This window comes from Cryptomeria japonica, chromosome 11 (genome assembly GCF_030272615.1).
Source record: "Cryptomeria japonica chromosome 11, Sugi_1.0, whole genome shotgun sequence".
In the NCBI taxonomy this organism is placed as follows: Eukaryota; Viridiplantae; Streptophyta; class Pinopsida; order Cupressales; family Cupressaceae; genus Cryptomeria; species Cryptomeria japonica.
Genome location: NC_081415.1, coordinates 395844608 through 395870851, shown reverse-complemented (window position 1 = coordinate 395870851; position 26244 = coordinate 395844608). Strand labels below are relative to the sequence as shown.

Sequence of the window (26244 nt, the reverse complement as noted above, 5' to 3'; positions counted from 1 at the left end):
GAAATTGAACATTACAGAAGGGTGAATGATGCATTCACCATGTACATCACAAGGCTGCTGCAAGGCGGAATACACAAACGATTGTCCAAGGAGACAAGGAAGAAGTACGGATTGTAGTATATCTAGTTTCCTGCCTTCACATACCTAAGGATTCAAGGATTCACATCGGAACCATACAATCTTCCTAGGTTTATGACAGACAAGATGGTTTTACTTGAGGTAGTAAGACAACTTTTAGAGTATGATTTCATCCAAAAGGTGAAGCACGGAAAAGGGATAGCTTTTCCTATCATGCTTGGAAAGATGAAGGAGGTATGCCAAACCGCATTGTAATGTCCCCTTGTATTGGTTCCTAAGATTTTTGCCTAAATTCCAAAATTGCAGTGCGACTTCTTTCTATTTTAGTGATCAGTGATGACAAACTTTAGAGGGCGCATTGAATTTGAATTCTTATAGTTGTTTTTCCATTATAAATAGTTCTGTTGCAGATTAACATTTTAGGCAATGGAGTCATGATTGGGTTGCCCAACCAACCCATGCTAAGCCCACCGGATCTTACTAACATGGTGTGGGTCTTAATTCCCTGATCATACTCTGTACCCTTACCAATTTATTATATTCAATTAGATATTCATTAAATGATACCTTTAATTGTATTACCATTTCTTGATTATATATTCAGATATTCAGTATGTTATTTGATACCATTGCTTACTTAACAGATTGTATTGAGTATATACCATAGTATTGACATCTTACTGAATTATTACAGTACTGGATTATATTGCAGTTATTCGAATTTTATGCTTATTGTTCCAGCTAAACAGTATGTGAATTTACTATAGTTATACACTGAATTAAGTTGTATTTAATTTCCTTATTATTATATAAATATCATCTGATTTAAACTATGTATTTCAGAAAATATTAACAGATTTAATGGTCTGATGCACTATGTATATAATTAGAAAATTACTGACTGTCTACTTATATTAGATAAATTGTCTTCTTGTTATTTCATTGTTTACTCAATTCTTGAGAGTGGACGATGCATACCTGGTCAAAACCTTTATTTGAATTTCCTTTGATTGCTTATTACCACTATCGGGTTGAATAGACTGCAGACATGGCTGAGGCAGCTTAGGTGGTCTCTTCCTATCTTCTTTTTCTTTTTTCCTATCCTCCGTACCTTCTTGTCCATGCAATGCTTCCTCTTTAAGTGGAAGAAAAGGTACGATAGTTTGGGGAGAGACGTGACTTATTCTTGAGTCACGTCTTTCCACTTGGAATGATATTTCTCTTATAGGAATCATAACCCTTAAATAAACTTTTCATTAATTTAACAACTATTTTTTGTTGAAATAGTAGCTAGCTCGGATACCTATTGTATTTTAATGTTGTCAATGACAATTAAAATACACTTGTATTATCTATTATGTAAATGTGCTATTGGGCTGGACCCAAATGTAACGTGGAAAGGCAATTCAATGTGTTATTGGGCTGGACCCAAATGTAACGTGGAAAGACAATTCAATAATTATTGGGCTGGACCCAAATGCCTAACGTGAGAAATGTACAATGACAATATAACATTATTCAATAAACATGCAAGCGGACTTGAGGATGATTGGCGCCAAAAGGTTGATATATAACCACTCCAAGATGAAGTCATTTGAACACAACACATCACAAATGCTATCTGCTCTCCTAGCAGCGATCCTTCCTCATGCAAACTGGTATAAGGCGATTGTGTGAACTCTGCCAGGTAGATTGTTTTGTGGCGAATCTGATCTAGACATCTGCTGCTCCTCCTAACCATCTGCTGTTGATGAAGGGCTGCAATTCTCACTGATGTATTGAACAGCAATCTGAGATAGGTCATTGCCTTATAAATTGCCTACATTTAAGATAATACATATTACATTTGAGGCTGGGTTTTTCACCTCCAAGAGGGAGGTTTTCCCAAGGTATTGGTGTCTTGTGTCTTGTGTTTTACTGCTGTTACTGTTTATTCACAGTCTGATTACAATCTAATTGCTTAAATTAACATCTGATTGCTTAAAATTAACAATTTTATTATAATGAATATTTAATCATTTACACAATTAATTATTTATACATTCATTTTTGATACATTTATTAACTTAATTAAATTTTAATTATATTATTTTATGTTTTATTTTTATTCTTTTCTATTTTAATATTATTATAATTATTTATTATTAAATTCTATTCCAAAGTGGGGACATTACACGCATCCGCAGCAAAGAGAGTCAATGAGGAATTGGAATTCTATCATCTTGGAATCTATAGAGACAGGAATCGATTTGATCCATTCCAGAGAATTGTAACAATTAAGGGAGGGAAGTTTATACAAAAGATTGACATCGAAGACTATTGGGGCCAATCTCATGGACGAGTTCTCAATTAGAAGAAAGATGTGGTCTCGTATGTCAGTGGACTTCATGAGGAAGTGTAATTCTTCTCCATTCTAGATCAGGTGCAAGATGATGGGGATCAAATCCATCAGCAGTATGAAAATGACAAAGACAAGCCTATCCCGTTGCCTAGCTAGACACAACCTGAGTTGGTAGATTTGAATGTTTTGATGAGAGATGTGAATGATTACTTCAGGAAATGGGTGGACAAGCACATGAAGGAGTTGAGAAAACTAAAGGTCACCTTTACCTATGAGAAGATGAAAAATGAAGAGTCCTCTCTCAATGATGATGAGAGAACAATAAGCAATGTTAGAATGCACAATGATGAGGAGAGTCAAGGTCCCAAAAGGAGAAAAGGTATGTCTGGAAGTTCACAAACAAAAGGCAAGGAGATTGTTAGCTAGGAGTCAGCGCACAAGAAACACAAGTCTAGCACTCCTCAATCTACCATGAGTTCCTCATCCGTGAAGGAGAATGATATGACGAAGAAGGACAATGAGTCCAAACGAGGTTCCAACATGGAAATCCTACCGGAGAATGATCAAGATTTATATGCTACAGCACAATCGGCACCGCATGAAGATGATGAAGAACAGCCAAGATCTCCCAAAATTCAACTCAAGATTGATTTGGGCAACAATGTGGTAGATTTGACTAAGGATAAGGATACAGATGATGATGATGTTATTTCGTCCTTGAGAGGACTTGATCAACATCTACACCTTGAAGATGGGATGGAATTCTCTACCATTCCCGATTGGTTGTTGAGTAGTATGGAGAAGAAGAAAGTGATCGAGGCGCAACCCGCAGAAGATAGCCAGGATTGGCAAGGAAAAGGAGTAAAAGAAAGCGAAGATGTTCTCTAGGATTACTAGAGATGATACAGGAGCATGTATTGCACAAGTGGCTGTCTCAACAAGTGATAAGACCGAAGAAGTGATCACTCCTATGGATTATCAAGTTACCGCAATTGACCTTGGACCTACTACGAAGAAACAAGAGTTCCAGGAGCTTGATGATACAGTCAAGGCAATTGAGGCATGGTTAGACAAGACTATTGAAAAGAAAGAGATGCTTGAGAGTGAGAACAGGAGACTCAAGGTGTATATTAAAGGGATGAATTCCCTAAGGCGTGTGGATCCTACCTTTGTCTCACCCATTGCTATTGCTATTGGATCCCCCTTTGATCATGAGGCGATGAGTAATACATATCAGGAGGTTGGAAAATGGATAGAAGATGTTTCAAGGCAAGCAGATGAGCAAAAGGAGCAAAAGAAAGTGAAGATGTTCTCTAGGATTACTAGAGATGATACAGGAGCACGTATTGCACAAGTGGCTGTCCCGACAAGTGATAAGACCAGAGATGTGGTCACTCCTATGGATTATCATGTTACCACAATTGACCTTGGACCTACTACGAAGAAACAAGAGTTCCAAGAGCTCGATGATACAATCAAGGCAATTGAGGCACGATTAGACAATACTATTGAAAAGAAAGAGATGCTTGAGAGTGAGAACGAGAGACTCAAGGAGTATACTTAAGGGATGAATTCCCTAAGGCGTGAGGATCCTACCTTTGTCTCACCCATTGCTATTGCTCATGGATCCCCCTTTGATCATGAGGCAATGAGGAATACATATCAGGAGGTTGGAAAATGGATAGAAGATGTTTCAAGGCAAGCAAATGATTTCCTAGCTCAATTTGTCCAAGCATTTGACAAGACAACGATGCTCATATTCAAGATGCAGTACTTGAAAGGAGTTTGGGAAGATTTCCAACTAGTGCAGGAAAAGACTATTCCTCACCTCGGGGTGTTGAAGCAAATTCCTATGTCCACATTGATCCAAGAGGGAGTTGTTCAAGAAGGCAATGTTTATGATTTCCATGGTTGGTATTGTTCTTTGGCCATGCGGAAGTCAGTGTATGATCATTCAAAACAGGAGTGCATTGAGATGGAAGGATCGATCCAAGAGATACAATCTAAAATCCTTATATCTATTGAAGAGTTATTGGGACAAGATGTCCACGCTTCCAGCAATTTGAACTTTGGAAGAATTGAAAGAAAAGATAAGAGTTTATTTACTTCAAGCAGCTGAAATCTTTAAGAATTAGCTAGATGACTTGGTTTCTCTCATGATTCACACCAACAACTTGCAGAAACTTATGCCGGATAGGGAAAGCATTTTTTATGCTTGCTCAGATGCCTTGGATGTGATTGATTTGTAGCAGGAAGGTCTACCCAATGTTACAATGGAGCAACTCAGCTCAGTCTTAGCTAGATTCGTTGAGTATGCGACTAGAGGGAGGGATGTAGGCCGGAATCTTCTAGAAGATTCCCTACTTGATGACTAGGCGTCATCCCATTGGACCTCCTTTTTTATTCCATTTTTTATGTAAACCCTAATTAGGCAATGTTGGCATGATCTCGGCCCTTGATTCTAAAAGAATCTTGGCCCTTCATTTCGTTTGAGACTCCATATAAACCCATTTGCCTCTCATTTGTAAGGGAGATATTTTTGAGAATTGTCATCTACATGCTGCAAGTTTGAATACAATCATTGAAGTTTGGTGATTTTGTTGAGATTTGGAGCATTTGTGATTCTCATTTCCTCCAAATTTAAATTAGAATTTGTTTCAAGTATTTTAGATTGGATGAAAGAATTGTTGTATGCATTTGAATGAAATTCATTTAATCCATACCACTAGCTTCTTGCTGATTGTAAGTTCGCCTTGTGTGGTCAACTGGAATTTGAATTGAACTTAACTTCAAATATTGCTCGTCCATTGGTATGCATTGGCTTGATGGTATTGATGTTGATGGTAGTAATTTAAACATCTATAAATTTACCTTAGACTAAGCTTGCGTTGAATTGTTCTTTGATGATGAAACCTAGTTTAGTTGAATTTCATTGAATCGTTCATTACCTCTTGCATTCTGGGTTAGATAGAGCTAGATTAGAACTTCTAAACCCTCATCCTTTTGCATTTTATTTGAAATCTTTGTTAGAGTAGATCGAAAGCTCAATTGCAAAATCATAAGTCATTTGAAATCATTAAAAAGCCCACTCCATTCATGATAAGTTTGACATAGAACAGTTGTGTAAGTCCCCAAGTGAAAATAGCAATTCACATCAAACCATTGAGTTACCCACATGTCAAGAACTGACCATAGTAACCTTGGAATGGTCTTAGTTGATAAGATATTTAGCATTTGAGGTGATTTTGTGCAAGAGAGGGTAAAATACTTTGGTATTTTATTATGTGTTTGATTGTACATAAAAACACATCAACAAGACATCCATTTGTTCCCAAATATTTTTTTTCCTAAACTCTCCCAACTTGAAAGTTCCCAAGTTGGTGTCGCTGACTTCTCTCCATTTCGAAATAATTTTTGTCTTCGGGAGAAATCTTCTTTGTTCGTTCTTGATCTATGCTTGCTCGGAAGTATTTGCCACCTTGTTGGATTCTGCCACTCTTGCAAAATAAAATAAGTAGCATTAGATTCCTAATAAGAGAATTCTAGAAATCCATTGAGGGAAGAATCCCATGCTGTCAATTCCAGACTTGGAATAAATAAAACCTCCAAAATAAGATCCTCTGAAAAATAATAAAAAAAGTTCGCTTTGACTTTCTTCACTTTGCTCTTGCTTCCAATTTCTTCAAAAATCGTTGTCAAGAATGAATTCCAAGTCTTTGCTTAAATAGAAGTTATCCACTAAGTTGCCAAGTTGGCGAGGGGGTAAATTTAGCAGTTGCATTAATTCTCTTCAATCATGTGTCATGTTTCCTTAGACAACTCGCCATTCTAGTGGACCCCGCCATCACTCAAGTTCAAAAATAGAAACTTATAAAATTTTCCAAGTTGTACCTCATTAATACGAAATATTCTCTTTGCATGTCGCCAACTCATCCCTTACAAAAATCTTTCTATCCTAGGCATACAAGGAAGATTTTGGAAGATTTTGTTGCCTTGGAGGAATTTTAACAATCTTTTCCATTTCTAAAGAATTCCTAAATGCCTGTTAATCTTGGAGAAAGAAAATTCTTCCCTAGTGGAATTTTGCCTTGAAGGAATTTTTTAGATGCTCATGTATACTCTATCCTGAAGGAAGATTTTTCTAACAACTAACCATTTTTTTCATGTCCAAGGAATTTCATCATGTTTGTAGTTTCATCATGTTTGTAGTCCTGAGGAGAGAAATCTTCAACACTTAGCCAATTTTCCTTGTCCTGGAGTTCTGCCAAATTCGGGCGCATATTTGCTATAGTGAAGGAATTTTTTTTTGAAAACTGGAAATTCCTCCTTGACATGGAATCCACACTCTCTCTTCTATCCTTAGGCGCAAATGAGGGGTAGTGGACGAATTCCCTCCAAGAGGAAAATTCCTCCTCAATGTGATTTTGGCGCCCATCCTTGTCCTGGAGCGCATTCTTGAAGGAGTGGAGGAATTTCCTTGAAACAGAAAATTCCTCCTTCACTAAGTTTTGGCACCCTCCTCTCCTGCTTGGACGCATTCTTGGGGTGATGGAGGAATTTCCTCCAAGAGGAAAATTCTTCCTTAACATGCCATTTGCACCTTAAAACCTTCCTTGAGCACTATTTGGTGGGGGTGCAAGAATTTTGAGCAAGAGGAAAATTCCTCCTTGGCATCACTTTTGCACCCAACCCTCTACCTGGAGAGCATTTGACTAGGGATGAAGGAATTTTGAGGATTTTGGAAAATCCTACATGTCTTGTGAAGTGTGCCCACCTCCTAGTCCTAAATGCCATTTTGGGATAGAGGAAGATTTCTCAGTGAAGGAAAACTCTTTCATGCCTTAGAATAGATTTTCATGCCTTTGCCATGAAAGGATTCTAGACTTGGCCAGATTTCTGATCATTTGTCTGCTTTTTCAACTTTTCCAGATTTAGAACTTGGATTTTCAAGAATTCTCTTCCATTAGTGTCCTACCAATTGCTAGAGAGACCTACCAAAAATAGACTTGCTAAAAATAGTAAGTTCTTCCAAACATCAAATTAGGGCAAATCGGGGCACAAGGCAACTTACTAAAAATAGTAAGTCCTCATAATTCAATCAAATTTCACTGGTAGCTTCCTTGAATAGTTCTTACTTCATTGCTTCGTTTAGATTTCTCAAAACCCCAAGTTATTGACCTCAAATCTAAGTTTGAAGGGAAAAAACCCTAAAATAGACAATACAAGCTTCAAACTTAGCCAAATTTACTAAAAACACTAGCAGACTTGACCAACATTTGCCAAAAGACTTGGGGACCTGGGGAGATTGAAGAAACTACTGCTAAACAACCCAAAAGACCACTACCAAAAGACCAAGTGGACCTAAAATGTAGGGGGTTCCCATTTGGAATGGGGTGATGTGTGATTAGGTCACAACAGGCACCTTGTTGCAGTGATAATGGAGAGAACCGCGAGAGGGCACAGACACTGCACTCTGAGAGGGAGAACCATTAAGGGCACCCTAATGAAGGCATTCCCCAACACCCGCGTAAGAGACTATGGTTAAACAATTAGACATCAGCCATAGAAGATTGGAAGAAGGACGGCATGGAGGGAGAACAGCTAACATAGGACACCCTACCATGCTTTCCCCCGCCCATCCTTCTATGTCTGAGACTCACTTATAGTTGATTTGTTGGATGTACAATTTCTTACTCTAATCATAAACTCATCTCCTAAAAATGTGACTACAATATTATCTATAAGATTGCACATTTTATAATCAGAAATTAACCTATCTCAGTATTTAAATAAACAAATATACTCCTAACTATGTAATATGCTGGTTCCTTTTTGTGTTTGTGAAATCAGGACAGAATTGGAATTGTTTTTAGTAAGAGGACATCACAACAAAATACTCCATCCTTGGTGCTCAATATGCTCATTCCCTGTGGTGATCAAATGCCTAGCTCTACAATATTCAACCTCCTCATGAATATTCCTTGCTGCAGAGACAGTTTCTCCATCACCTCTAGCTTTCCCTAGCCTGGTTTAGTGCATAAATCTCAAAATAAACCAACATGGTCCAAGTTATTCCAATCAACAGTTCACTGATACATATTTCACATTTTAAAATGACTTCAAATGAGTTTATTGCTTCTACACTTAAAAGTTGCAGAAATAGATGTGCTTATGAACACAGTTATTAAGGATACAATACGGCAACATCAATGACTACAAAACATGGAAAATGAAGCTATGGGAGAGTAACCCCATGTGGGAAAATTCAGCATGGAAATGGGTTGTGCTACTCTCATTATATTATGCATATCAGCAAACATAAATCATAGAGAATATCTTCCAGTGGAACAAATGAAAGGACTCAATCCATCACTCTTACATCTTACCACAGCCTGTAAAATCAGACTCTATGACCTCCCGTACTGCTAAACTCTCATGCAACTGCTGCAAACTCAATAGATGCTTAAATAGGAGCTTATTACATGCTCTTAGAAATGCCTAGGGTGCCTATTATACCACTGAATTCTCATGCAATTGCTGCAAATTCTACAGATGCTTAATCAGGAGCTCATTACATGTTTTTAAAGGCCTAAGATCGATCCAGGAAAGGTCAACTGAATCGTCTTGGGTGAGGTATCACTCTTGCTGCTATCTTGCTGCTATGCCTCTAAAATGCTGAGGGTCATCAAAGACAAATTAGAATGCACTTAAATGGGTGACAAGAATGTACACATTTCCAAATTGAACCCTGCTCTATTCTGCCACATTTGAACAGGTTCAGAAATACATTTTAACTGATTTTTGTTACTGACGGGTTTGGAAGGGACAAACTCATCGCCTTGGTTGTCTAATTGATTTTAAATAAACATTACTCCAAACACATACTCTCATTCTCAAAGAGTTTGACATAGAATACCAGATATCCAAATGAAATAAATTGTCACCGATGAGTATCTTGCTTGCACTGACTTGGTGTGCATCTAAACCCTTATCCTACAAATCATATGCTCCCTTTTAATATTTTCTAAATTAACAATAAAAATTAATTTTTGAATTGGGACTGCAATCACAACTACACTAGGAACAAGCTTTGGTATTGTTGCATTATACATATGCAAATTATCAAAGCAGATTCCAACTTTGGGCCCAAAATGAAACATATGACCATGTTCAACACTGTCCAAAACTATATATATTTATACATTGACTGTAATAATAAACAAGAGAGAAAATAAAAAAAGGCATCTAAAGAGTAGCAAACCTCGCCTGTATGCTCCTTAGTTTGAAGTGCTTCCACAATTTCTAAGCATTTCTTAATGTCGGGAATCTTTGCCTGCATATATCAAATGAACAACAATATCAATATAGAGATTTGAGGCTTACACAGTACATAATTAATATAAAAGGTGCTTCTAGAAAAGCCTGCAAAAAGCATTTTTATTGCATCAAAGTTTTGAATCAAAAAAAAAAATCTAGTTTTTTCCAGAAGCAGCTTTTTGCATTAATATCAATGTAGTTCAATGAAATTTATTGGCCCAAGAATAAAAGCATCTTCTAAGCTTTTTCAGATGCCCTCGTATCAATATCAATCTAGTTTAATATAGTTCATTCATTGGCCAACAAATAAAATAATAGATAGTAATCAGGGGCTATAAGGAGCAAATAAAAAGAAACAGCTATTAAAATAAATTTTGACATCAGCTCCATTCATTTTATAATTTATCCTAATTATCCCTTTATTCACTCAAAACTATCCCATATCACTAGCTAGGTAAGATTTTTGATCAAGTAACCACCTGCAGATCTCTCTGCTGGGCCAGCAATTTCATTTCTGCTAGCTTGTAATGCTGAAGCCTGTAGTCAGAGACACAGCAAATAGCTAATTAGACTTGAGGACAATAATATTTAATTCCAAAACCTCAAGATTCACCAAACTAGAAAAAAACATTATATCTCAACCATATTATCCAGCAATGACAAGCCAACACTAAAAACTGGAGCAAAAGAGCTAAATTCAATGCAGGAACATGGACAAGCCTGACTAGAAGATATGTGCAGAAAAATGCCCATATTATAGAAAAGGAAAATTTTGATCACACAAGGATCTTATCAATCAAGGTTATGGCAATGGACTGTGAATCACAATTTTTAAATTAAATTAATCCCCATACTGTGCACATGAAGTTTTTTCAATATGGAAACTGACATCAATTTACAGAATAAAAATGAAGACTGGCAGTTAAAAAATTAGATAGTACAGACACAATATAGAAAAGGAATATTTGATCACAGAAGGATCTTATAAATCAAGGTTATGGCAATGGACTGTGAATCGCAATTTTTAAATTAAATTAATCCCCATAATGTGCACATGCATTTTTTCCAATATGGAAACTGACATCAATTTACAGAATAAAGATCAAGACTGGCAGTTGTATGATTCCATAGTACAGACACGGCAACTATTCAGTAATGTCCATAACTGCAGTTAGTTATTGTATATTTTGTCTTTGATTCCTTTGAGCCCAAGCTTCAACATATTTTATAATTAGATACTTATACCTTTGTAGATTCTCTATTAGGAAAACACCTGTATGCAAAAAACAACTTCAGTACAAAATGTACCTTCCCACATGTCTAATCTGAATGCAGTGCTAAGACTAGCACTTTCTCTACGCATGCATGGAACTAATCATCTTAGACAATAATATTTGGTTTTCTATGAGTGTTAATCTCTTTATTATTTGAATGCATTCTGATATATTATAAGCATGTCACCAGTGATATCAAAACACACTCATCTATAGCAAGCAAACACTGTTGTTGATTTTATCCAAATCAAACAGATTGATTTCAGGAACACGATAATGTAAGAACATAAAGTTTTTATCTAACCCTGGGAATATGTGTTTGAGGGCTCCATATAGCTATTCATGGTTTGAGAGATTTAAACTAATGTATACTTACAAGAATTGCATCTTACATTTTCAAATGATGGTGTTCATTTTTCATTTTTCTAATTAACCTGTATTAGGCACCCAGAAGCCACAAAAAATAGCATAAAAAAGCAGGACTGGTAACACAAGGTTCAGCAGATCCAAAATATAAAATATTTTATCCATCATGCCACAATCAGCTTGCCATAATGGCATTTATCCATCTCAATTTTGACTTATAATCCAAGTAGAGCACTAGAGCACTCCTCCTAGGCCCTGCTATCCTTTCCTGACCTGGGAGCACAAGATTGTCTTGTTTTCCCCAATGCCGTTTTACCAAAGAAGCCTTCCACTTTTTCTTTTCTATTATGATCCACGCATTAGACTCTTTAGGAGAGCTTTCGTGCACTGAGGCCACTACAGGGGAGCGTACCACATGTTTGTATGAGAGGAAGCACCAATCTCTGCTGAAGGAGAAGCTGTAGCATAATTTCAATTAACAAAATCAAAATAGGGGTGCTCAGCAAGAGTTATGAGAGTTAAAATATTCAGAAGAGAACTATTCACAGATGATTCTGAGAGAGCATCCTCATCATAGTCGATCCCCTGGTGTTATTGCTCAACTCCAGCCCACCAAGTAGCCTATCTTTTCCAAGGTGCTAAATGAGAAGACTTGGGGCACTTTGCAACCAGATGTCCAATAGCGAAGCATAATCTATACTTAACGGTTATTCCTTCATAATCAATCTATTGTTTCCAAATCCTGCCTCCTACTTTTAAATAAATTTCTTCTAGCAATTTCTTAGATAAATTGATTCCAACAAGAATTCTGGCATAGGCGAAGTGTGTATACAACTCCTCAAGAAAGGAGAAAAAAATTAACTTTCCAAGTTATTGCCAATGAGGAGTAACAATCCACAGACCAAAATGTGGAGGTAGGTTCTGAAGCCTCATCCATACTAGAAGACCAAGATAGATTCACGAAGAGGATTAAACTTTGGAGTCCAAGGTTTTATACCCAAATAAGCTTTGTCCCTGAACCAAGGAAATCCCTTCAACATTTCTTTCTCTATCAGAAGGAGATTTACAGATCACCAAGAATCATCCTTTCACACATGGACAATAAAGAATCCATCTTTCACCAAAGGTTTCCAGTGAAAAGACAACCATTCATGAAGTTTTACCAAGCTAGGCTAGAAGTTACAAAATTTCCAAGTTAAAGCAACTTTTGGAGCCATTCCACTCTTTCATCCACCATATCCCTAAAATCTTTAGTTTGCATATGCTCCTTGGTAAATTGCCTTATCTGTTGTTGCTCCCAAATTCTGGTTAAGAATAACCAGTCACGACTAATAAAAACCCCACACGGACGCCATATCCCCACAAATATAAGGCATGCAGAAGAGGATGCATGGGATAAGAGTCAACCCAAATTAAAAATCCCACAGCTTTCCATATCACACAAGTAGTCTGCACAGGGATCACCCATCACCCAGAATTTAACAAGAAATGTTCGCAAAGACTGATTTATTTCCAAAAAGTGTGAATTCAGAGGGAGAAAGAGGAAACGGGCAACACCATGTAGGAAGCAAAAACACCATAGGCCTTGGTTCCATCCACCTCTCCAGATCACATAGCTGGATATCATTCAATGCTAACAGAGTTGTGAATGTAGAGAAACTAGGATTTTGCACAGAGAGCTTTCGAGAATTTTGATAGATATAAATTGACATGCTGTTCATTTATTCTGAAAAGACAATTGTTTATATTCATCAAGATACTAATCTCTTCAAGCACTCATATTCTGTAAAGGGTATCTAAAAATTCTGAACATTTATTTTCAGCTTTAAGGATTATTATGTTATTCAATCTCTCTTTCCAGATTTTTGGAATTAAGGAAACCAAAAAGTTCCTCTAGAATAATAAATTTTAACTAAAAGAAGCCAAACAATGTGTAATGTCCCCTACTTGGTTTAGGCCTGTTTTGACCATAATTAATCTATTTCCATATACTTAAGACTTCAACTAAACTGGTTAGGAGACAAATCTATCCTAACAGGAATCAAATAAATCGGTGATATTCCATAGTTCAATCAATTAATTTATTAATAAGTAAATTATTCATCTATCATACATCCATAATAAGTTTACAGATCCAAACCCTTACCTATTTTGGGACCATGCCCTCAAGGTTTATGGGTCACTGATCCCTACCCTGTCTTGGGCTCATCCTATTAATTGGATTTAGACCGCCCCTCTTTGGAACATCTTAATTCCCAACTTCTTGAAATACTGACAGCAGTAGCGAGGATTATATCCAAACATATTCTTCTTACTGTTTATTATCTTGTGAGCTCTTTCTGATTTACAATCTAATATTTTTATTTGTCTGATTAAGACATTATTTATATATATACTGATTTGAACACAAAAACAAATAAATACATTATATTATATTATAAATCATTTATATATTTATGAGCCAATCATCAAAACATTTGTTAATTACCTTTTGTATAAATCACTAATACCACCACTGCCTAAAAACATAAGTTGTTAGTACTTAGTTTATTGGTGGCTGTAAATGTTAATTTTAGTACTTTCAGATTGAATAAAACTCAGAAAATTAGAATTAGGTTAATTAATTTATTGTTTTCCAGACTTAAGCATAATAAAGGAAATGAAATGCAAAAGACAAAACACAGTTACCCTGGGAAAACCTCCTAGGAGGAAAAACCCAGCCAAAGGATCCTCAGATCTGATTATGATTTTGAATTCAACTGAACATTACACACTTATCTGGAGTATGGAGGTTGCAGTCACAAGGTAGAAGAGATAGAAGACTTCTTAATTAGTTTGCTAAAGAAGATTGCAATTTGTAGTCCTCCTCATCGGATTTTCTGTGTGTAGCAAGGGTAGCAGTACCTTTCAAGTAGGTCACAGTCCTTTAATGGAGTTCGCTGTATTTTGGATATGGTCTGCTGCCTCTTATGAAGTTCGCTACCTTCAATTAGGGATCTGCTGATATCTGATGGAGTTCGCTGTCTCCTATTGAAGATCTGCTTGTTACCTAATGGAGTTCGCTGTCTACTGCTGCTATCTAGTGGAGTTCGCTATTGCTAGATGCCTTAATATAAAGTTCGCTTTCACCGAATATGATTTTCATCTGCTTGAATTGAATGATGATAATGAGAAGCTTATGTTACATTTATAGGAGACATATTACCTTTTAAACATGTCGGCCTTCTTTGCATTTAAACATTATTAATTATATTGATTCCTTTTAATTGAATTGGATAGGGTCGGCCCTATCAAGGAGGCGTGTTGTGTTTGAGTGTAGCATGGGAGCCCTTTAGGTGAGAGCCGAGATGTATTGGGCCTGGCCCTATATGATGGAGGCGGATTCCAATGTTGCCCAAGGCAATTGGAATCCGCCAGCCCTAATTACAAACAACAGTAAAAGCAGACAGATCTGACATGCGTCAGATCTTGGTCTGCAACTATATATTAAATATGACTGTCATACTTATTGCAGTCTAAATTAATATTACTATTAGATTCTGCATAGACATTATCAAGCTTCATATAGTAAGCATTCTTATTAAAGACATCCCCACGCATACCATCAAGAACAAGGATGTTACTGTCTGCAAATTAATAAAAGTTCTGATCTGAGTTGTTCTGTTCCCTTCCAGCTCTTCCAAACTGGAGTAAAGAAACCAAATCTATTCTCCTCCTCCTTTTCTATAATCTGCATCAGAGCCTTCTTACAATCTGTAGTGAACTTTCTTGTGCCCATTCAAGAAGATTCGTACCTTCTCATAACAACCGATTGTGACTTTTCATAATTACTTTTTCTTCCTTAATGATAATAATCTCTGCCTTAATGTATTCGATCTTATTTCTAATCACCACCAAAAATGAATCATATCTTTAGTTAATACGTGAAGTTTACTTTGGAAGCCGTGACTTTATGAGTACGTGACTTTCCAAATAAACGTGTTATTCAGAAAAATTTGTTATATTATTAACAAAATGTGGCATCTTAAATTGATTAAATTATCACTTTAAGGTGATAATAATATATTGACTAAATTATCTAACACCAGATTTATCATTTTATCAAATCGTGGCACTAATGATTATTATCTTGTCTTGTGCGACCTGCTCTATTTGACCTGTTCCAAGATGTGTCTTGTTCAATCTGCCTTTCCTCTCACGGTCTTCCTTACTTGCACATAATAATTCTTCAAGAAATCATCTTGAGGATCGTGAGAACTAGATTATAAGAAATTGTGTTTATGAATTAGATTTAAAATATATAAATTATGTTTCTAACATAAAACATTAAGATGTAATATTATAAGATAGAAATACACTATAAGGTTCATCACATGAATAATAAATTAGAAAATTATATTTAATAAATAAATATTTAATAATTTCAAATAATCTTTTGTCGATAACTATCATTTTGATTAATAATTATTATTTTATTTAGGTTATATATATAATGATCAAGGAGGGGACATGACACAATGTCTCATACATTTTCACAATTGCCACTTCCATGACAATTATATTGCCTCTGAAAGAATAAGAAAAATCTCAAAATTTATATCACCCAAGAAGCGTGAATACTTTATACTTCCGTAAGGGTACATATAAAGCTGGAAAAAGAGAAATTCAGGATTGCAAGTTAATCATCAAATAAGCAAGTTATTTGCAAAAACTCACTCAAAGCTCATGAAAGTGTGACAAAAACTCACCCACGGCTACATAAATCAATTCCATAAAACTACTTAATTTTTCAAATCATTTTTTTAGCATCTAAGTTGTTTTTTCTTTTGAGCATTTGAGAATTTGCCATGAAGATTTGTGTGGTCTCAAAGGTTTTAATTTGAGCTTGGTGGCAAGGACTCTGCCCATCAACCCCACGCTATATTAGGATAGGATATGTGCCCAAGGTGCTGCCACCAGACCCCACGAGGGATGCTGCTCTGATTTTAAAAAGCAAAGAATAAGATTTTGTTTTGGGCCTAAGTTTTCCACCAATGAAATTTTTAAAATATTAATACAGATATGTAATTTATAATCATACGAGACTGTGATATGAATTGTACTCATTTTTTTATCTATAAATGAACAAAAAACTACTCATGACTTTTGTAAAATCAGTTTTATGAAAGTGTTTTTAGATAATTTTGCAAATTTATGTGTTTCTAATGTTAAAAAAAATTGCTGAATTTCCCAAGTCTTAATCTGAGTTTTTGCCAAGACCAAGTTTTTCAAACAGTTGAGTCAATAGCTAAATGGTTAGGCTCTTTATGGTACCAAAGCAAGCAAGCCCTGCCCTGTGTTGTGAAGGAAAAGAGAAAGAAAGTGATAAGCAAAACTACAGAAAGCTGCAAGGAAGCAGAGGTCTGAGATGGGAAAAGAATCACACTAGAGGCTGCAGTGAGATATGATTCACAATAAAGACATGTTGATTTCAAGTCATTTTTCATTGGCTTGTATTCAGCAGTACTTTGATGACTTTGGCTGTCCGTGGGGAATGAAGTTGGGAAGATCATCTGCAAGGAGACAAGATGCAATTGTGAAAGATTGGCCTATCTTATGGTGGAGTGATTTGAGTGTGAGCTCAACCACTTACAAGAAATCGATGATAACAGATCTGATCAGAGTAGCAACAGGAATTATAGTGGGAATGAGGAATAGCATTCCTGCAAACGATGTAAGGTGAAGATACCCTGATGGGAATGGCCAAGCCTAACCTCCTCTTCTATATGGAAATATTGCAAGAGAATTGATTTCTTATTTCAATGGTGATGTTTCTTTCAATGATGATGTTGCATCTCCCTGTGACTGTACTTTGGTTTTCACTAACAAGAAATATTCTGTTGGAATCAATGATTTTCAAACTGGTTTGAGCAGATGAGTTATAAAGGTGATAGATTTGGCAAACATCAATTAATTTATTGTCACTGTTATTAAAAATTAAGCATTGATATGAGGCCAAAGAGCAGGCCTTGGATATCCTATGGCTAACGTCAATAGATTCAAATCACAATGATAACTACAACTGTCCACCACAAAGAAAACATTTAACCATAATTGGTTCTTCTCAACAACTGACCAATTGCTAAGTTGCCGAATCAGGATCAGGAACGGGAACGGGTATGTATGTATGTAGCTAAAAAAATAGAATTAAATTTAGAATGTGATATCCCAATACATGTGCTAAACAAAACCATTACAAATTTCAAATTTTGAAACATAACATACTAATTTAAATTCAGTTTTCAATATCAAAAAGATCAAACTAGAATCTCATGATAGATAAGTTCTGGGTTCACTAATCAGCACTGTAGGTCTTAAGAATATCAAAAAGATCAAACTAGAATCACTAAACATTTCGGCATCTAAAAACGTGAACCCTGGACGTACCCACAGGAGATTCGTTTCAGAATCTGATTCCAGTACGTTTCGTACCTGGAATCGCCCAAAAAATCCCATGATTCAGCAACTTAGACCAATTGTTAACCATCAACAAACTCTTCTTTTAATCAGCACCAAATCAGAACATGTACCATCCTTGGGTAAGCATATTAGCATCCTCAATTTGAGATAGGGATCTTGCAAAATTAAAAAATATGCTTGTAATCTTACCAGCTACAGACAAAGTCCAAGGCAACTACTGCCACCGTAATAATGGGATTAGTAAAATCATAATGAAACAATGATATGACTTACCCAACTGTGCCAGATCAAGTCAGTATAGTTACAAGGGTGTACAGAATTAGATGTTTCTCAGTCCAGTGATTTAATATTCTGAAGATTTCATGTGCAATTGACATAAAAGTCCATTTATTTCCTTTTGAAAATTAAATAAATTCTCAAGGGCAGGTACAGTAGCACATGAATAATTCAGACCATTTCTATCTTATAGGTACAAAGAGTCTATGCTGTTTGAAAAGACTGGAATATAAACCAAGGGACAGAAGCTTTAACTACTCGAGCTAGCAGATACTCTGCTAGGTGACTAAAAATTATTACAGGCTTGAACCTAGAAAATTTCTAAAGCTATATTTCTAAGAAGGGCTTCCTTACTTCTTTTTGCTTGCAATTTCCGATAGCCCAGTTGAAGTTGAACCCACTAATCCCTTCGTTCTCATTACAAACTAAAAACTGTATTAAGTTTCCTAGGCGCCAAAGTGAATGGTAATGCACATCTAGAACAATATCATCTCTACATGAGAAGAGGAGGCAAGACAAAGGGTTATGCATAAAGAAGCTATGTTTGCAATCTTACATCACTTTTCCTAATGATATCAAAAATTTCTAATCTAGAAATTTTGATCTTTGTATACTATTATGGTCTGTTGAATCTAGACCCACACTATTATTTAACAATGTTCCACAAGGACGTATTCCCCCTCAAAATGTAGTGTTTTGGGTGCCAAGATGAAATATCCTTAGTATGCAACTTGAAAAATAAAACCAGATAGCAAGCACAGAACTCTTACACAACAGTAAGGAATAAACTACATTCCCTCAGTTAACAGCAATGAACACAGTATTGAAACAATTTATTGAGTAATGAAGTAAACAATTTCTGTCCTTTGTTGACAGCAGTGGTATGCCCTATTCGCGAATTTACTCAAGAGATGCATACAATGCAGCACTCAGAAATGAATAACAGTTGTGAGCCAGCACAGAACGTATTCCAGACTGTATTGCCCAGAAATGGCTCTCTCCAACATACTATGTCAGAAAAGTAGGAGTCCCATGGCTAGGTAGGGAGAAAGTGCAGCACCATTATCCAGAAGTCCACACCCAGCAAACAAGATTCAACCATTAACATAACCCACATGCTGTCATGCTCAGAACTGAATATTCATTAAATCAACCCATGTAGATTATCATGTTGACACAGATACACTTCCAGATTTTTCTGAGATAATATAATAGCAAATATCTTTATTACCAAAATTTATCTTCGAAGGAAGACTTCACAAATTTGCTCTGTAGTGATTGCAGACCTACAATCACTCCATGGAGAAGGATTGGGTTTTTGTCCAAACCTTCAAGCTCAAAGGATTTGCGTCCTCAGAAACTTCACTCCTCTCAAAAAAGGAAATGAGTTACATATCAATTTCAATAACAATCTGAACGTGTTCAATTCATCCACATAAAGACTCCCATAAACCTTCTAGAAGATAGGCTTACATTTAATGCTCGAGGCTCAGATGAACATTATTAATTTTTAAATAAAGTGACAATTAAATATTATTATATTCAATTTTATTATTTTTAAATAAATTATTTAATATTAAGTTATCCTTTTGAAATAATATTTATTTTTGGACAACTTCATTAATTAATTTAATTAATGTCACTTTATCAAAATTGAGGACATTACACAGAATATTTTGGGGAGACAAGGATGGGGTCAAAATGCCCCCTTGCAGCCCCCAGACCACCACCAGCAGATGGGGCCATCTCTAAGATGCCCTATAAAAGCAGGGTGTGTCCTAGAGGTGTCTCTCTCTTAAAGACATTAGATTTCCACAATCCATAATATTGGATCTTGAATGCTTTGGATTTGACTGCTTAAACATTTTTCCATCAACATTTCTAATCACACTCCATGATCCATCATGGAGATGTAAGAAGGAAGAGCAAGAGGTGTTTGTTGGGGACATTAAGGGAATGCCCCAATGTCTCCAAGATGGCTAGGGGACACTTGAGCATCCCTCAACCATCCTAGGGACTCCAGAAAGTCCCCACAGCCTAAGAAGGTATAAAGAGACTTTTTTTATTAAACTGTTTTAAAAAAACTAAAGACCTTACCCTAACCCTAAAGTGCTAATAGGCCACACCCACACTCCACATCCTAAAACAGCTCACCTTTTATCAAAATCACCATCAACACTTTGTCATTGCATTGAGCAAGAGGAAGACTATGATCGTCTTCATCAATCAATCATTTGAAGCATTCATCAATCTCTCCAAATAAAACTTCACAAATTCACACTTTGTCTTTGAGTGTTTGTTTAATATATATTTTTAATGTTTTTGGCATTTTCTTTTAGCACTGCTGTAGGATTATTAAAATATTTTAGTGTTCAAATATTAATAATGAAAAAGAAAATGTCAAATAATGAATCACGTCGGTTTCTTTTTAATTCAAATTTTTAGAGTTTTAAAAATCATAAAATGTGGATTATTTTTGTTTTCAAATTTAATGTCCATAGTTTCTATGTACAGGTTATTGGTAGGGTTTATAAATTATTGCATACTGTTTTTAGGGTTGTATAAGGCTTAAGTGTTGTTTTTACTATTTAGGGTTCTATAACTGATGTTTTAGAGTACTTAACATTGTTTTTAGGATTTTAATTTTCCTTTTCAAATGTTTGTTTGTATAATAGTTAACTTAATAATAGGCATACTTGATTTTCTGATTTTCATTTGACTTTTAAGTATCCTTTGCTTTTGCACCTTGTGCCATCTGAAGTACGAAAAAAGAAAAAAAAAGGTACATTGAAAATCAGAAACCATCTTTTAGTTTTAAAGTTTAAACATTTAACTATTAATATTTAATATTTAGTTTTTTCTACTTCAGTTTTTAATGTGTAATTATTTTAGTTTTATACTTTTAATTTTGTTACACATAGTCAAATCAGAATTGCATCTTTTGTGTATCCTTTACTTCAGCACTTCGTGCAACTTTAAGTAAGAAAAGGTTGAAATTCTTGTTTGACAAAGGTTGATGGATCAAGGCTTCAAATTTTTAACCCTTTACAGCTATGCTTTGTGCAACCTTAAGTAAGAAAAACAAAAAACAAATGGAGAAACCTTGTGTCTTGAGCCCTTGTATTTGCCATTACGTTTATGCAATTAAGTTAAAACAATATATTTCATTTCTTGCATGTCACTATAAGTTCTAGTAGTATGAATGGCAATGAGAAGGCTCAAAACCCTAACATTGAAATGCAAAGTCAAACTGAGAATATAAAAAAAGGGTGGGCATGAGGAAGTTAGTTCAATAGGGAGTGCTGCTCATTTTAATTTCCCTTCCAAACCACTAGAAGACTTTGCAAAGTGTGCCTTTCAGAAGGCCCCTATAAAACAATTTGATACCAAAATTCAAATGAACAAATCTAGTAGTTCAAGGGGGAACCCAGCAATGAAGATGTCATTTTTGTGCCCTAGAATTATATGGGAGCATTACTCAAGTTAATACAGGTCTCCTTCACATCGTTGGCAATAGCGTTGAGACCTGTAAAAATTGACATTGAAACAGCGAGGATAGATATGTAAATTGTTTGGTGGTGGAGATGAGCAAGACATAGTCAAACCACTTGTTAGCAATGGTAGTGGCACTTCCTGACAAGCACGGGCAGAAGTTCCTCTTTTTCAATCCAATGCAAAAGAGCCCAACCAATGGCAGAGATGTTTAAGGTAGACATATGAGATGAAGTAAATGATGTCATTGACAAGTTCTTCTTTGTCGATGGCATTCCATTTCATGTTTACCAATTTCCCTTATTTTAAGGAGCTGTGACTGAGATTATTAAAAAAGGCCTTCAAATATGCCACCAAGAGAAACAAAATTGAGGACCAATATCTTGGATGAAAACTACCCAAGATGAAAATTATGATGGAGGAAATGAAGGCTACAAGATCACTAGCAAATGTAGCATTATAATGGATGATGGGTGGACAGGCATTAGGCATCATCCACTTATCAATATCATAGTGACACGTACAAATGGCCCTTAGTTCCTTAAAGCTATTGGTTGTTCAAAGCATAACAAGGATGTGAAGTTTCAATTCCACATCCTCAAAGATGCGATTGAGGAAGTTAACCTGCAGAATGTGATGCAAGTTGTGACAGATAAGGCCCATGTGTGTAGGGCAACATGGAAACTGGTTAAAGCTGCCTACAAACATTGGACCCCTTGTGCACATGCCATAAACAATGCACTCAAGATCATAGGAAAAATTGACTGATTCAAACAGGTAGTAATTGATATGAGATGTGCAAATGTTTATGTGTAATCACCAGACCTCACATGCATTATTCAGGACCTTCTCCAAGAAGGAATTTCTAAAACCTATTGAAACGAGATATGCCTCATACTTCATTCTCTTGGATAGGATGATTGAGTTGTGAGAGACCTTACAACTAATGATGACATAGGAGGCAAAAAACTAATGATGACATAGGAGGCAAATCAATGGTCTGAGTCCAAGTCATTACAAGGGAAGAGGATAAGTGATGATGAACAACTTGTTTTGGGTTGATGTCAAATACAATCATCTCCATCATAGCTCTTGTTTTCATAGCTGTTGGATATGGAAACGCCAATGTTCCAAACCTTGGGGAGATGTACGAGTGCATTGATAGCATGCTTGGCCAAATGGAGGACATTGTAGAAATAAAAGACTCCACTTTGCAATTTTATAATGAACACATTTAACTTATCATTAGCAAAGGTGAAAGAATCCCAAAACTCCATTGCACATGATTGCCTACAAGTACACATTGAATTCAAAGAAGTGTGTGCAAAAGGCTTGGCAAAGTCATCCCTATGGTAGATGCTAAGGTGAAGAGGGGCTTTATTAAGACAATTACAAAGATGTCTATTGTAAAGAATGCCATAACCACCCATCAGGAGTGGTATAGATTTGCCACATTCGAGGGCTATCCAAAAGCGACAAGGTTGGATTTGCATACTATTGTGCGAGATGACCCAATACTGTGTTGGACCATGCATGGGCCTAATTCACTCACAACTACATTAGCTATTTGTCTCTTGTATCAAGTTTCTAGTTCCTCTTGCTAAGAGGAACTAATTGTCTCAAGTTCCTAGTTCCTCTACTATTGAGAGGAATCAGTTTACATACAACTTAATCCACTCTATCAAAAGGAACATGCTTAACTCTAGGGGAGCAGAGAAGCTTGTAGTTGTACATAGCACATTGCATCTCAGTGATCACAATGCACTTACATATAAGGAGAGTTCAGCAACAAAATGGGATGTAGACCTAGGGAGGCTAGTGCAGATTGATGATCAAGCACAAGCAGTATTGGTTGGTGTCCATTTGGAAGATCTTCAACTAAATGGATCAAGTAGTTCTAGGCTTCTAGCAATGAGGAGTTTGCCACAACATTTGGAGAGAGGATATGGATGATGAGACCACTTTAAGATTGGCCCTTCTATTTGAATGTATCCATTACGTTGAAATTTTAAATATAATACTATATTGATATGTAACATTTTAAATACATTGTGTTTATTAGATTAAAATTAGCTATTTCAGTTTCTTATACATTTTTTATAACTAACTTATCAAAGTCTATATTATATTTGCACTGTCATCCCCAAATCTGAGTCCATAGTCCCCACATCCCTCAAACCCATCCCCCGTTCCAAAACTCCATGGAAAACTTTTATTCCATGTGCTTTTTGACTCTTTTCGTTCTTTTAATATCTTGTATTTCAAATGTACTTTTTCTTTCAGTTCCATTAACCTGTTATGGTCATTAGTGACAGAAAGTATAAATTTCTAATTTCTAAGGTGACGAGTATAAGGGCTCCCATAACAATTAACTTAAAGTTGTAGCTGTTTATAGTTGCACTGTTCTATCCTTGGACAACAACATTGCAACGAAGTCTTAACTCTATGCAATATATTTATCAGAATTGACTGCTACAAAGAGTTTAAAGTAAAGCATAGATCATTTCAGCTTTCAACAAAACAGATTAGAAGGAACGCTATTTTACTGATAAATCGGAGGGAAAAAATAGTAACTTCGCAAAAAGAGATGAAACGCGATATACACTCGGTTAGTCTGGGCCATTTATTGTTAAAATTACAAGTAACAGGAGATGATGGTAAGTGCAAATGCTTGAATAAACAGAGAGCCGTTGCATTTACATGGTGTTTTCACAGTGTATCAAATTATATGATGCTTTATCGGGGTAGTGGAATCTCGATAAAACAGCACATAAAAGAGCAACTAATGTAAATTCAGCGTTATTGTGAATATAAGTTGATGTATTTAGGGTTAGAGATGTAGCAACCTTTCTTGGAGGGCAGTGAGGGCAGATGTTGCATCAGAGGCAGTTGAATTCAGGAATGTCTGCACATCTTCCACAAATAAAGCCGCAGGAATGCCCCTCTTTTCCGCAGCAGATATAGATGCAGATGCAGATGCACTTGATGTCATCCTAACCTCAGCACTAGCCAAATCTCGTCCAAAACATTTACTCTCAGTCTAAGACAGTGGTTTTTCCTAACAAGGACGAAGCCGCAGACAACTCCTTTGCTACAACATTCTCCTGTCGTTTATAGATTATACGGAAGGATCGGAGTTGATTAATGGAAGCCTAGCATACAATTATTTTTTATCAAATATACATTAAAATGGTTAGAATATAACTTTTACAATGATTTGTTTTTATTGTTTTATATCTGTAGGAAATTACATGTACCTAATAAAAATCAACATAATTTAATTTTTTTAAAGATTTTATATATCTATAAGTTCATTTGCTATTTAATATGTTTTCAGGTGTAGATTTCAAACACATCTTTTATATCATACCTTTGTGAGTTTAAACCTTGGTGGGTGGCATAATCAAGGAACATACCATCAGCCTTGTCAATTGAACTACAACCCTTTCATACACAATTTAAATTTTAGATTATTTAAGGAGTTGAAAATAAAATAATTGAGGTTGTGTGTGTGGAGGAAGGTAGAGTTTGTCTAAAATTGACTCAACGTTAACTTTGATTGGTCTAATGTTATAACAATGAGGTAACTAGAATCTAGAATTAGATTTGGGATCAAAGACTTAAGATAATCAAGACCTAAGAATTTGAGAGCCTAGGACAAAATTGCACCCATAATATGATCAAATAGAATTGTTTCATCCATTTTAATAACCAATCTTCAATACCTACAAAAAAGCTTTGCCTAATGTACATGTGTGTAAGGAAAATGGGTTGTCATTAAATAACATCATTGAGAGTATGTTATGTGAGTGTTGAAATATGGGACTTCCTTGATGTGTAATTGTGCACGTATGTTAACTTAGCAACAGTAAAAAGGGATAAGAGTGGCAACGAATGCTAATGTAAGTTGTAGATATGAATGCTAATGTAAGTGGTGGATATGGATGGCATTGAGATAACTATTGAATGTTATTGAAGCCTAGTTAAGTAGATGAGTAACTATATCTAACAATGCCTTTGTAGTAAGATTTAACAATAAATGCCAATTGTTGTTGCTATAAAATAAGGATGGATGCTCGAATCCTATAAGTGGAGAAATGTTTTTTGTTTCTTTTAGTACTCTTTTAATACATATTCATTCTTTTATGATTTTCTCCTCTGAAAGAGTTTAGCAATGAGGCCTTATACACACATCCTTAGACACAATTTAATCTCTTTAGCATCCAATCCATTAGAGAATGATCATACCTTAGGATTGCTATCATTAGAAATTGATTATTTGAATTTTAGAAACTAATAATGTGAGTGTACCCATGACCCAATATAGTCGTCATAATCATATGTGCTTCCATCTAAGAGGATAAAATTGACAATAACTAGGTAGCTAGGTTTTCAATGGGAGATATTGTATACTAGATTGTTGGTCTTCAGATTGAGTTCAATGGGCATGTCAAAAGAAGCAAATTATTTGTTAGAAGTATGCTTCGAACATATCCACACAAAGTGGCATAAAGCACGGAGGTGAAGGGGAAAAGTGTGTAAGTTTTCTTCTCTTCATTGTTCCCCCACTTTGGTGTGTATGCATGTAAAACTTAAGTTTACAAGCATGATAAAATGGAAATAAATTAAATAAATACAATA

The 26244-nt window shown here is 35.6% G+C and overlaps 1 protein-coding gene across 2 annotated transcripts in view; it reads right to left on the bottom strand.

The window, feature by feature from the left end:
• The window catches only part of LOC131071595 (prefoldin subunit 3), a 71581-nt gene extending 46828 nt beyond the window's left edge, over positions 1–24753 (bottom strand). Inside the window, exons 1-3 of one of the 2 annotated variants that reach the window (XM_058007501.2) lie at positions 24450–24753; positions 10216–10273; positions 9681–9752 (exon numbers count right to left, since the gene is read on the bottom strand). In XM_058007501.2, the coding sequence (XP_057863484.1) occupies positions 9681–9752; positions 10216–10273; positions 24450–24595 (276 nt within the window). In that variant the 5' untranslated portion in view covers positions 24596–24753. The remainder of the gene's footprint in view (positions 1–9680; positions 9753–10215; positions 10274–24449) is intronic. The other variant, XM_058007499.2, reaches the window with a different exon arrangement.
• Positions 24754–26244: the final 1491 nt, after the last annotated feature.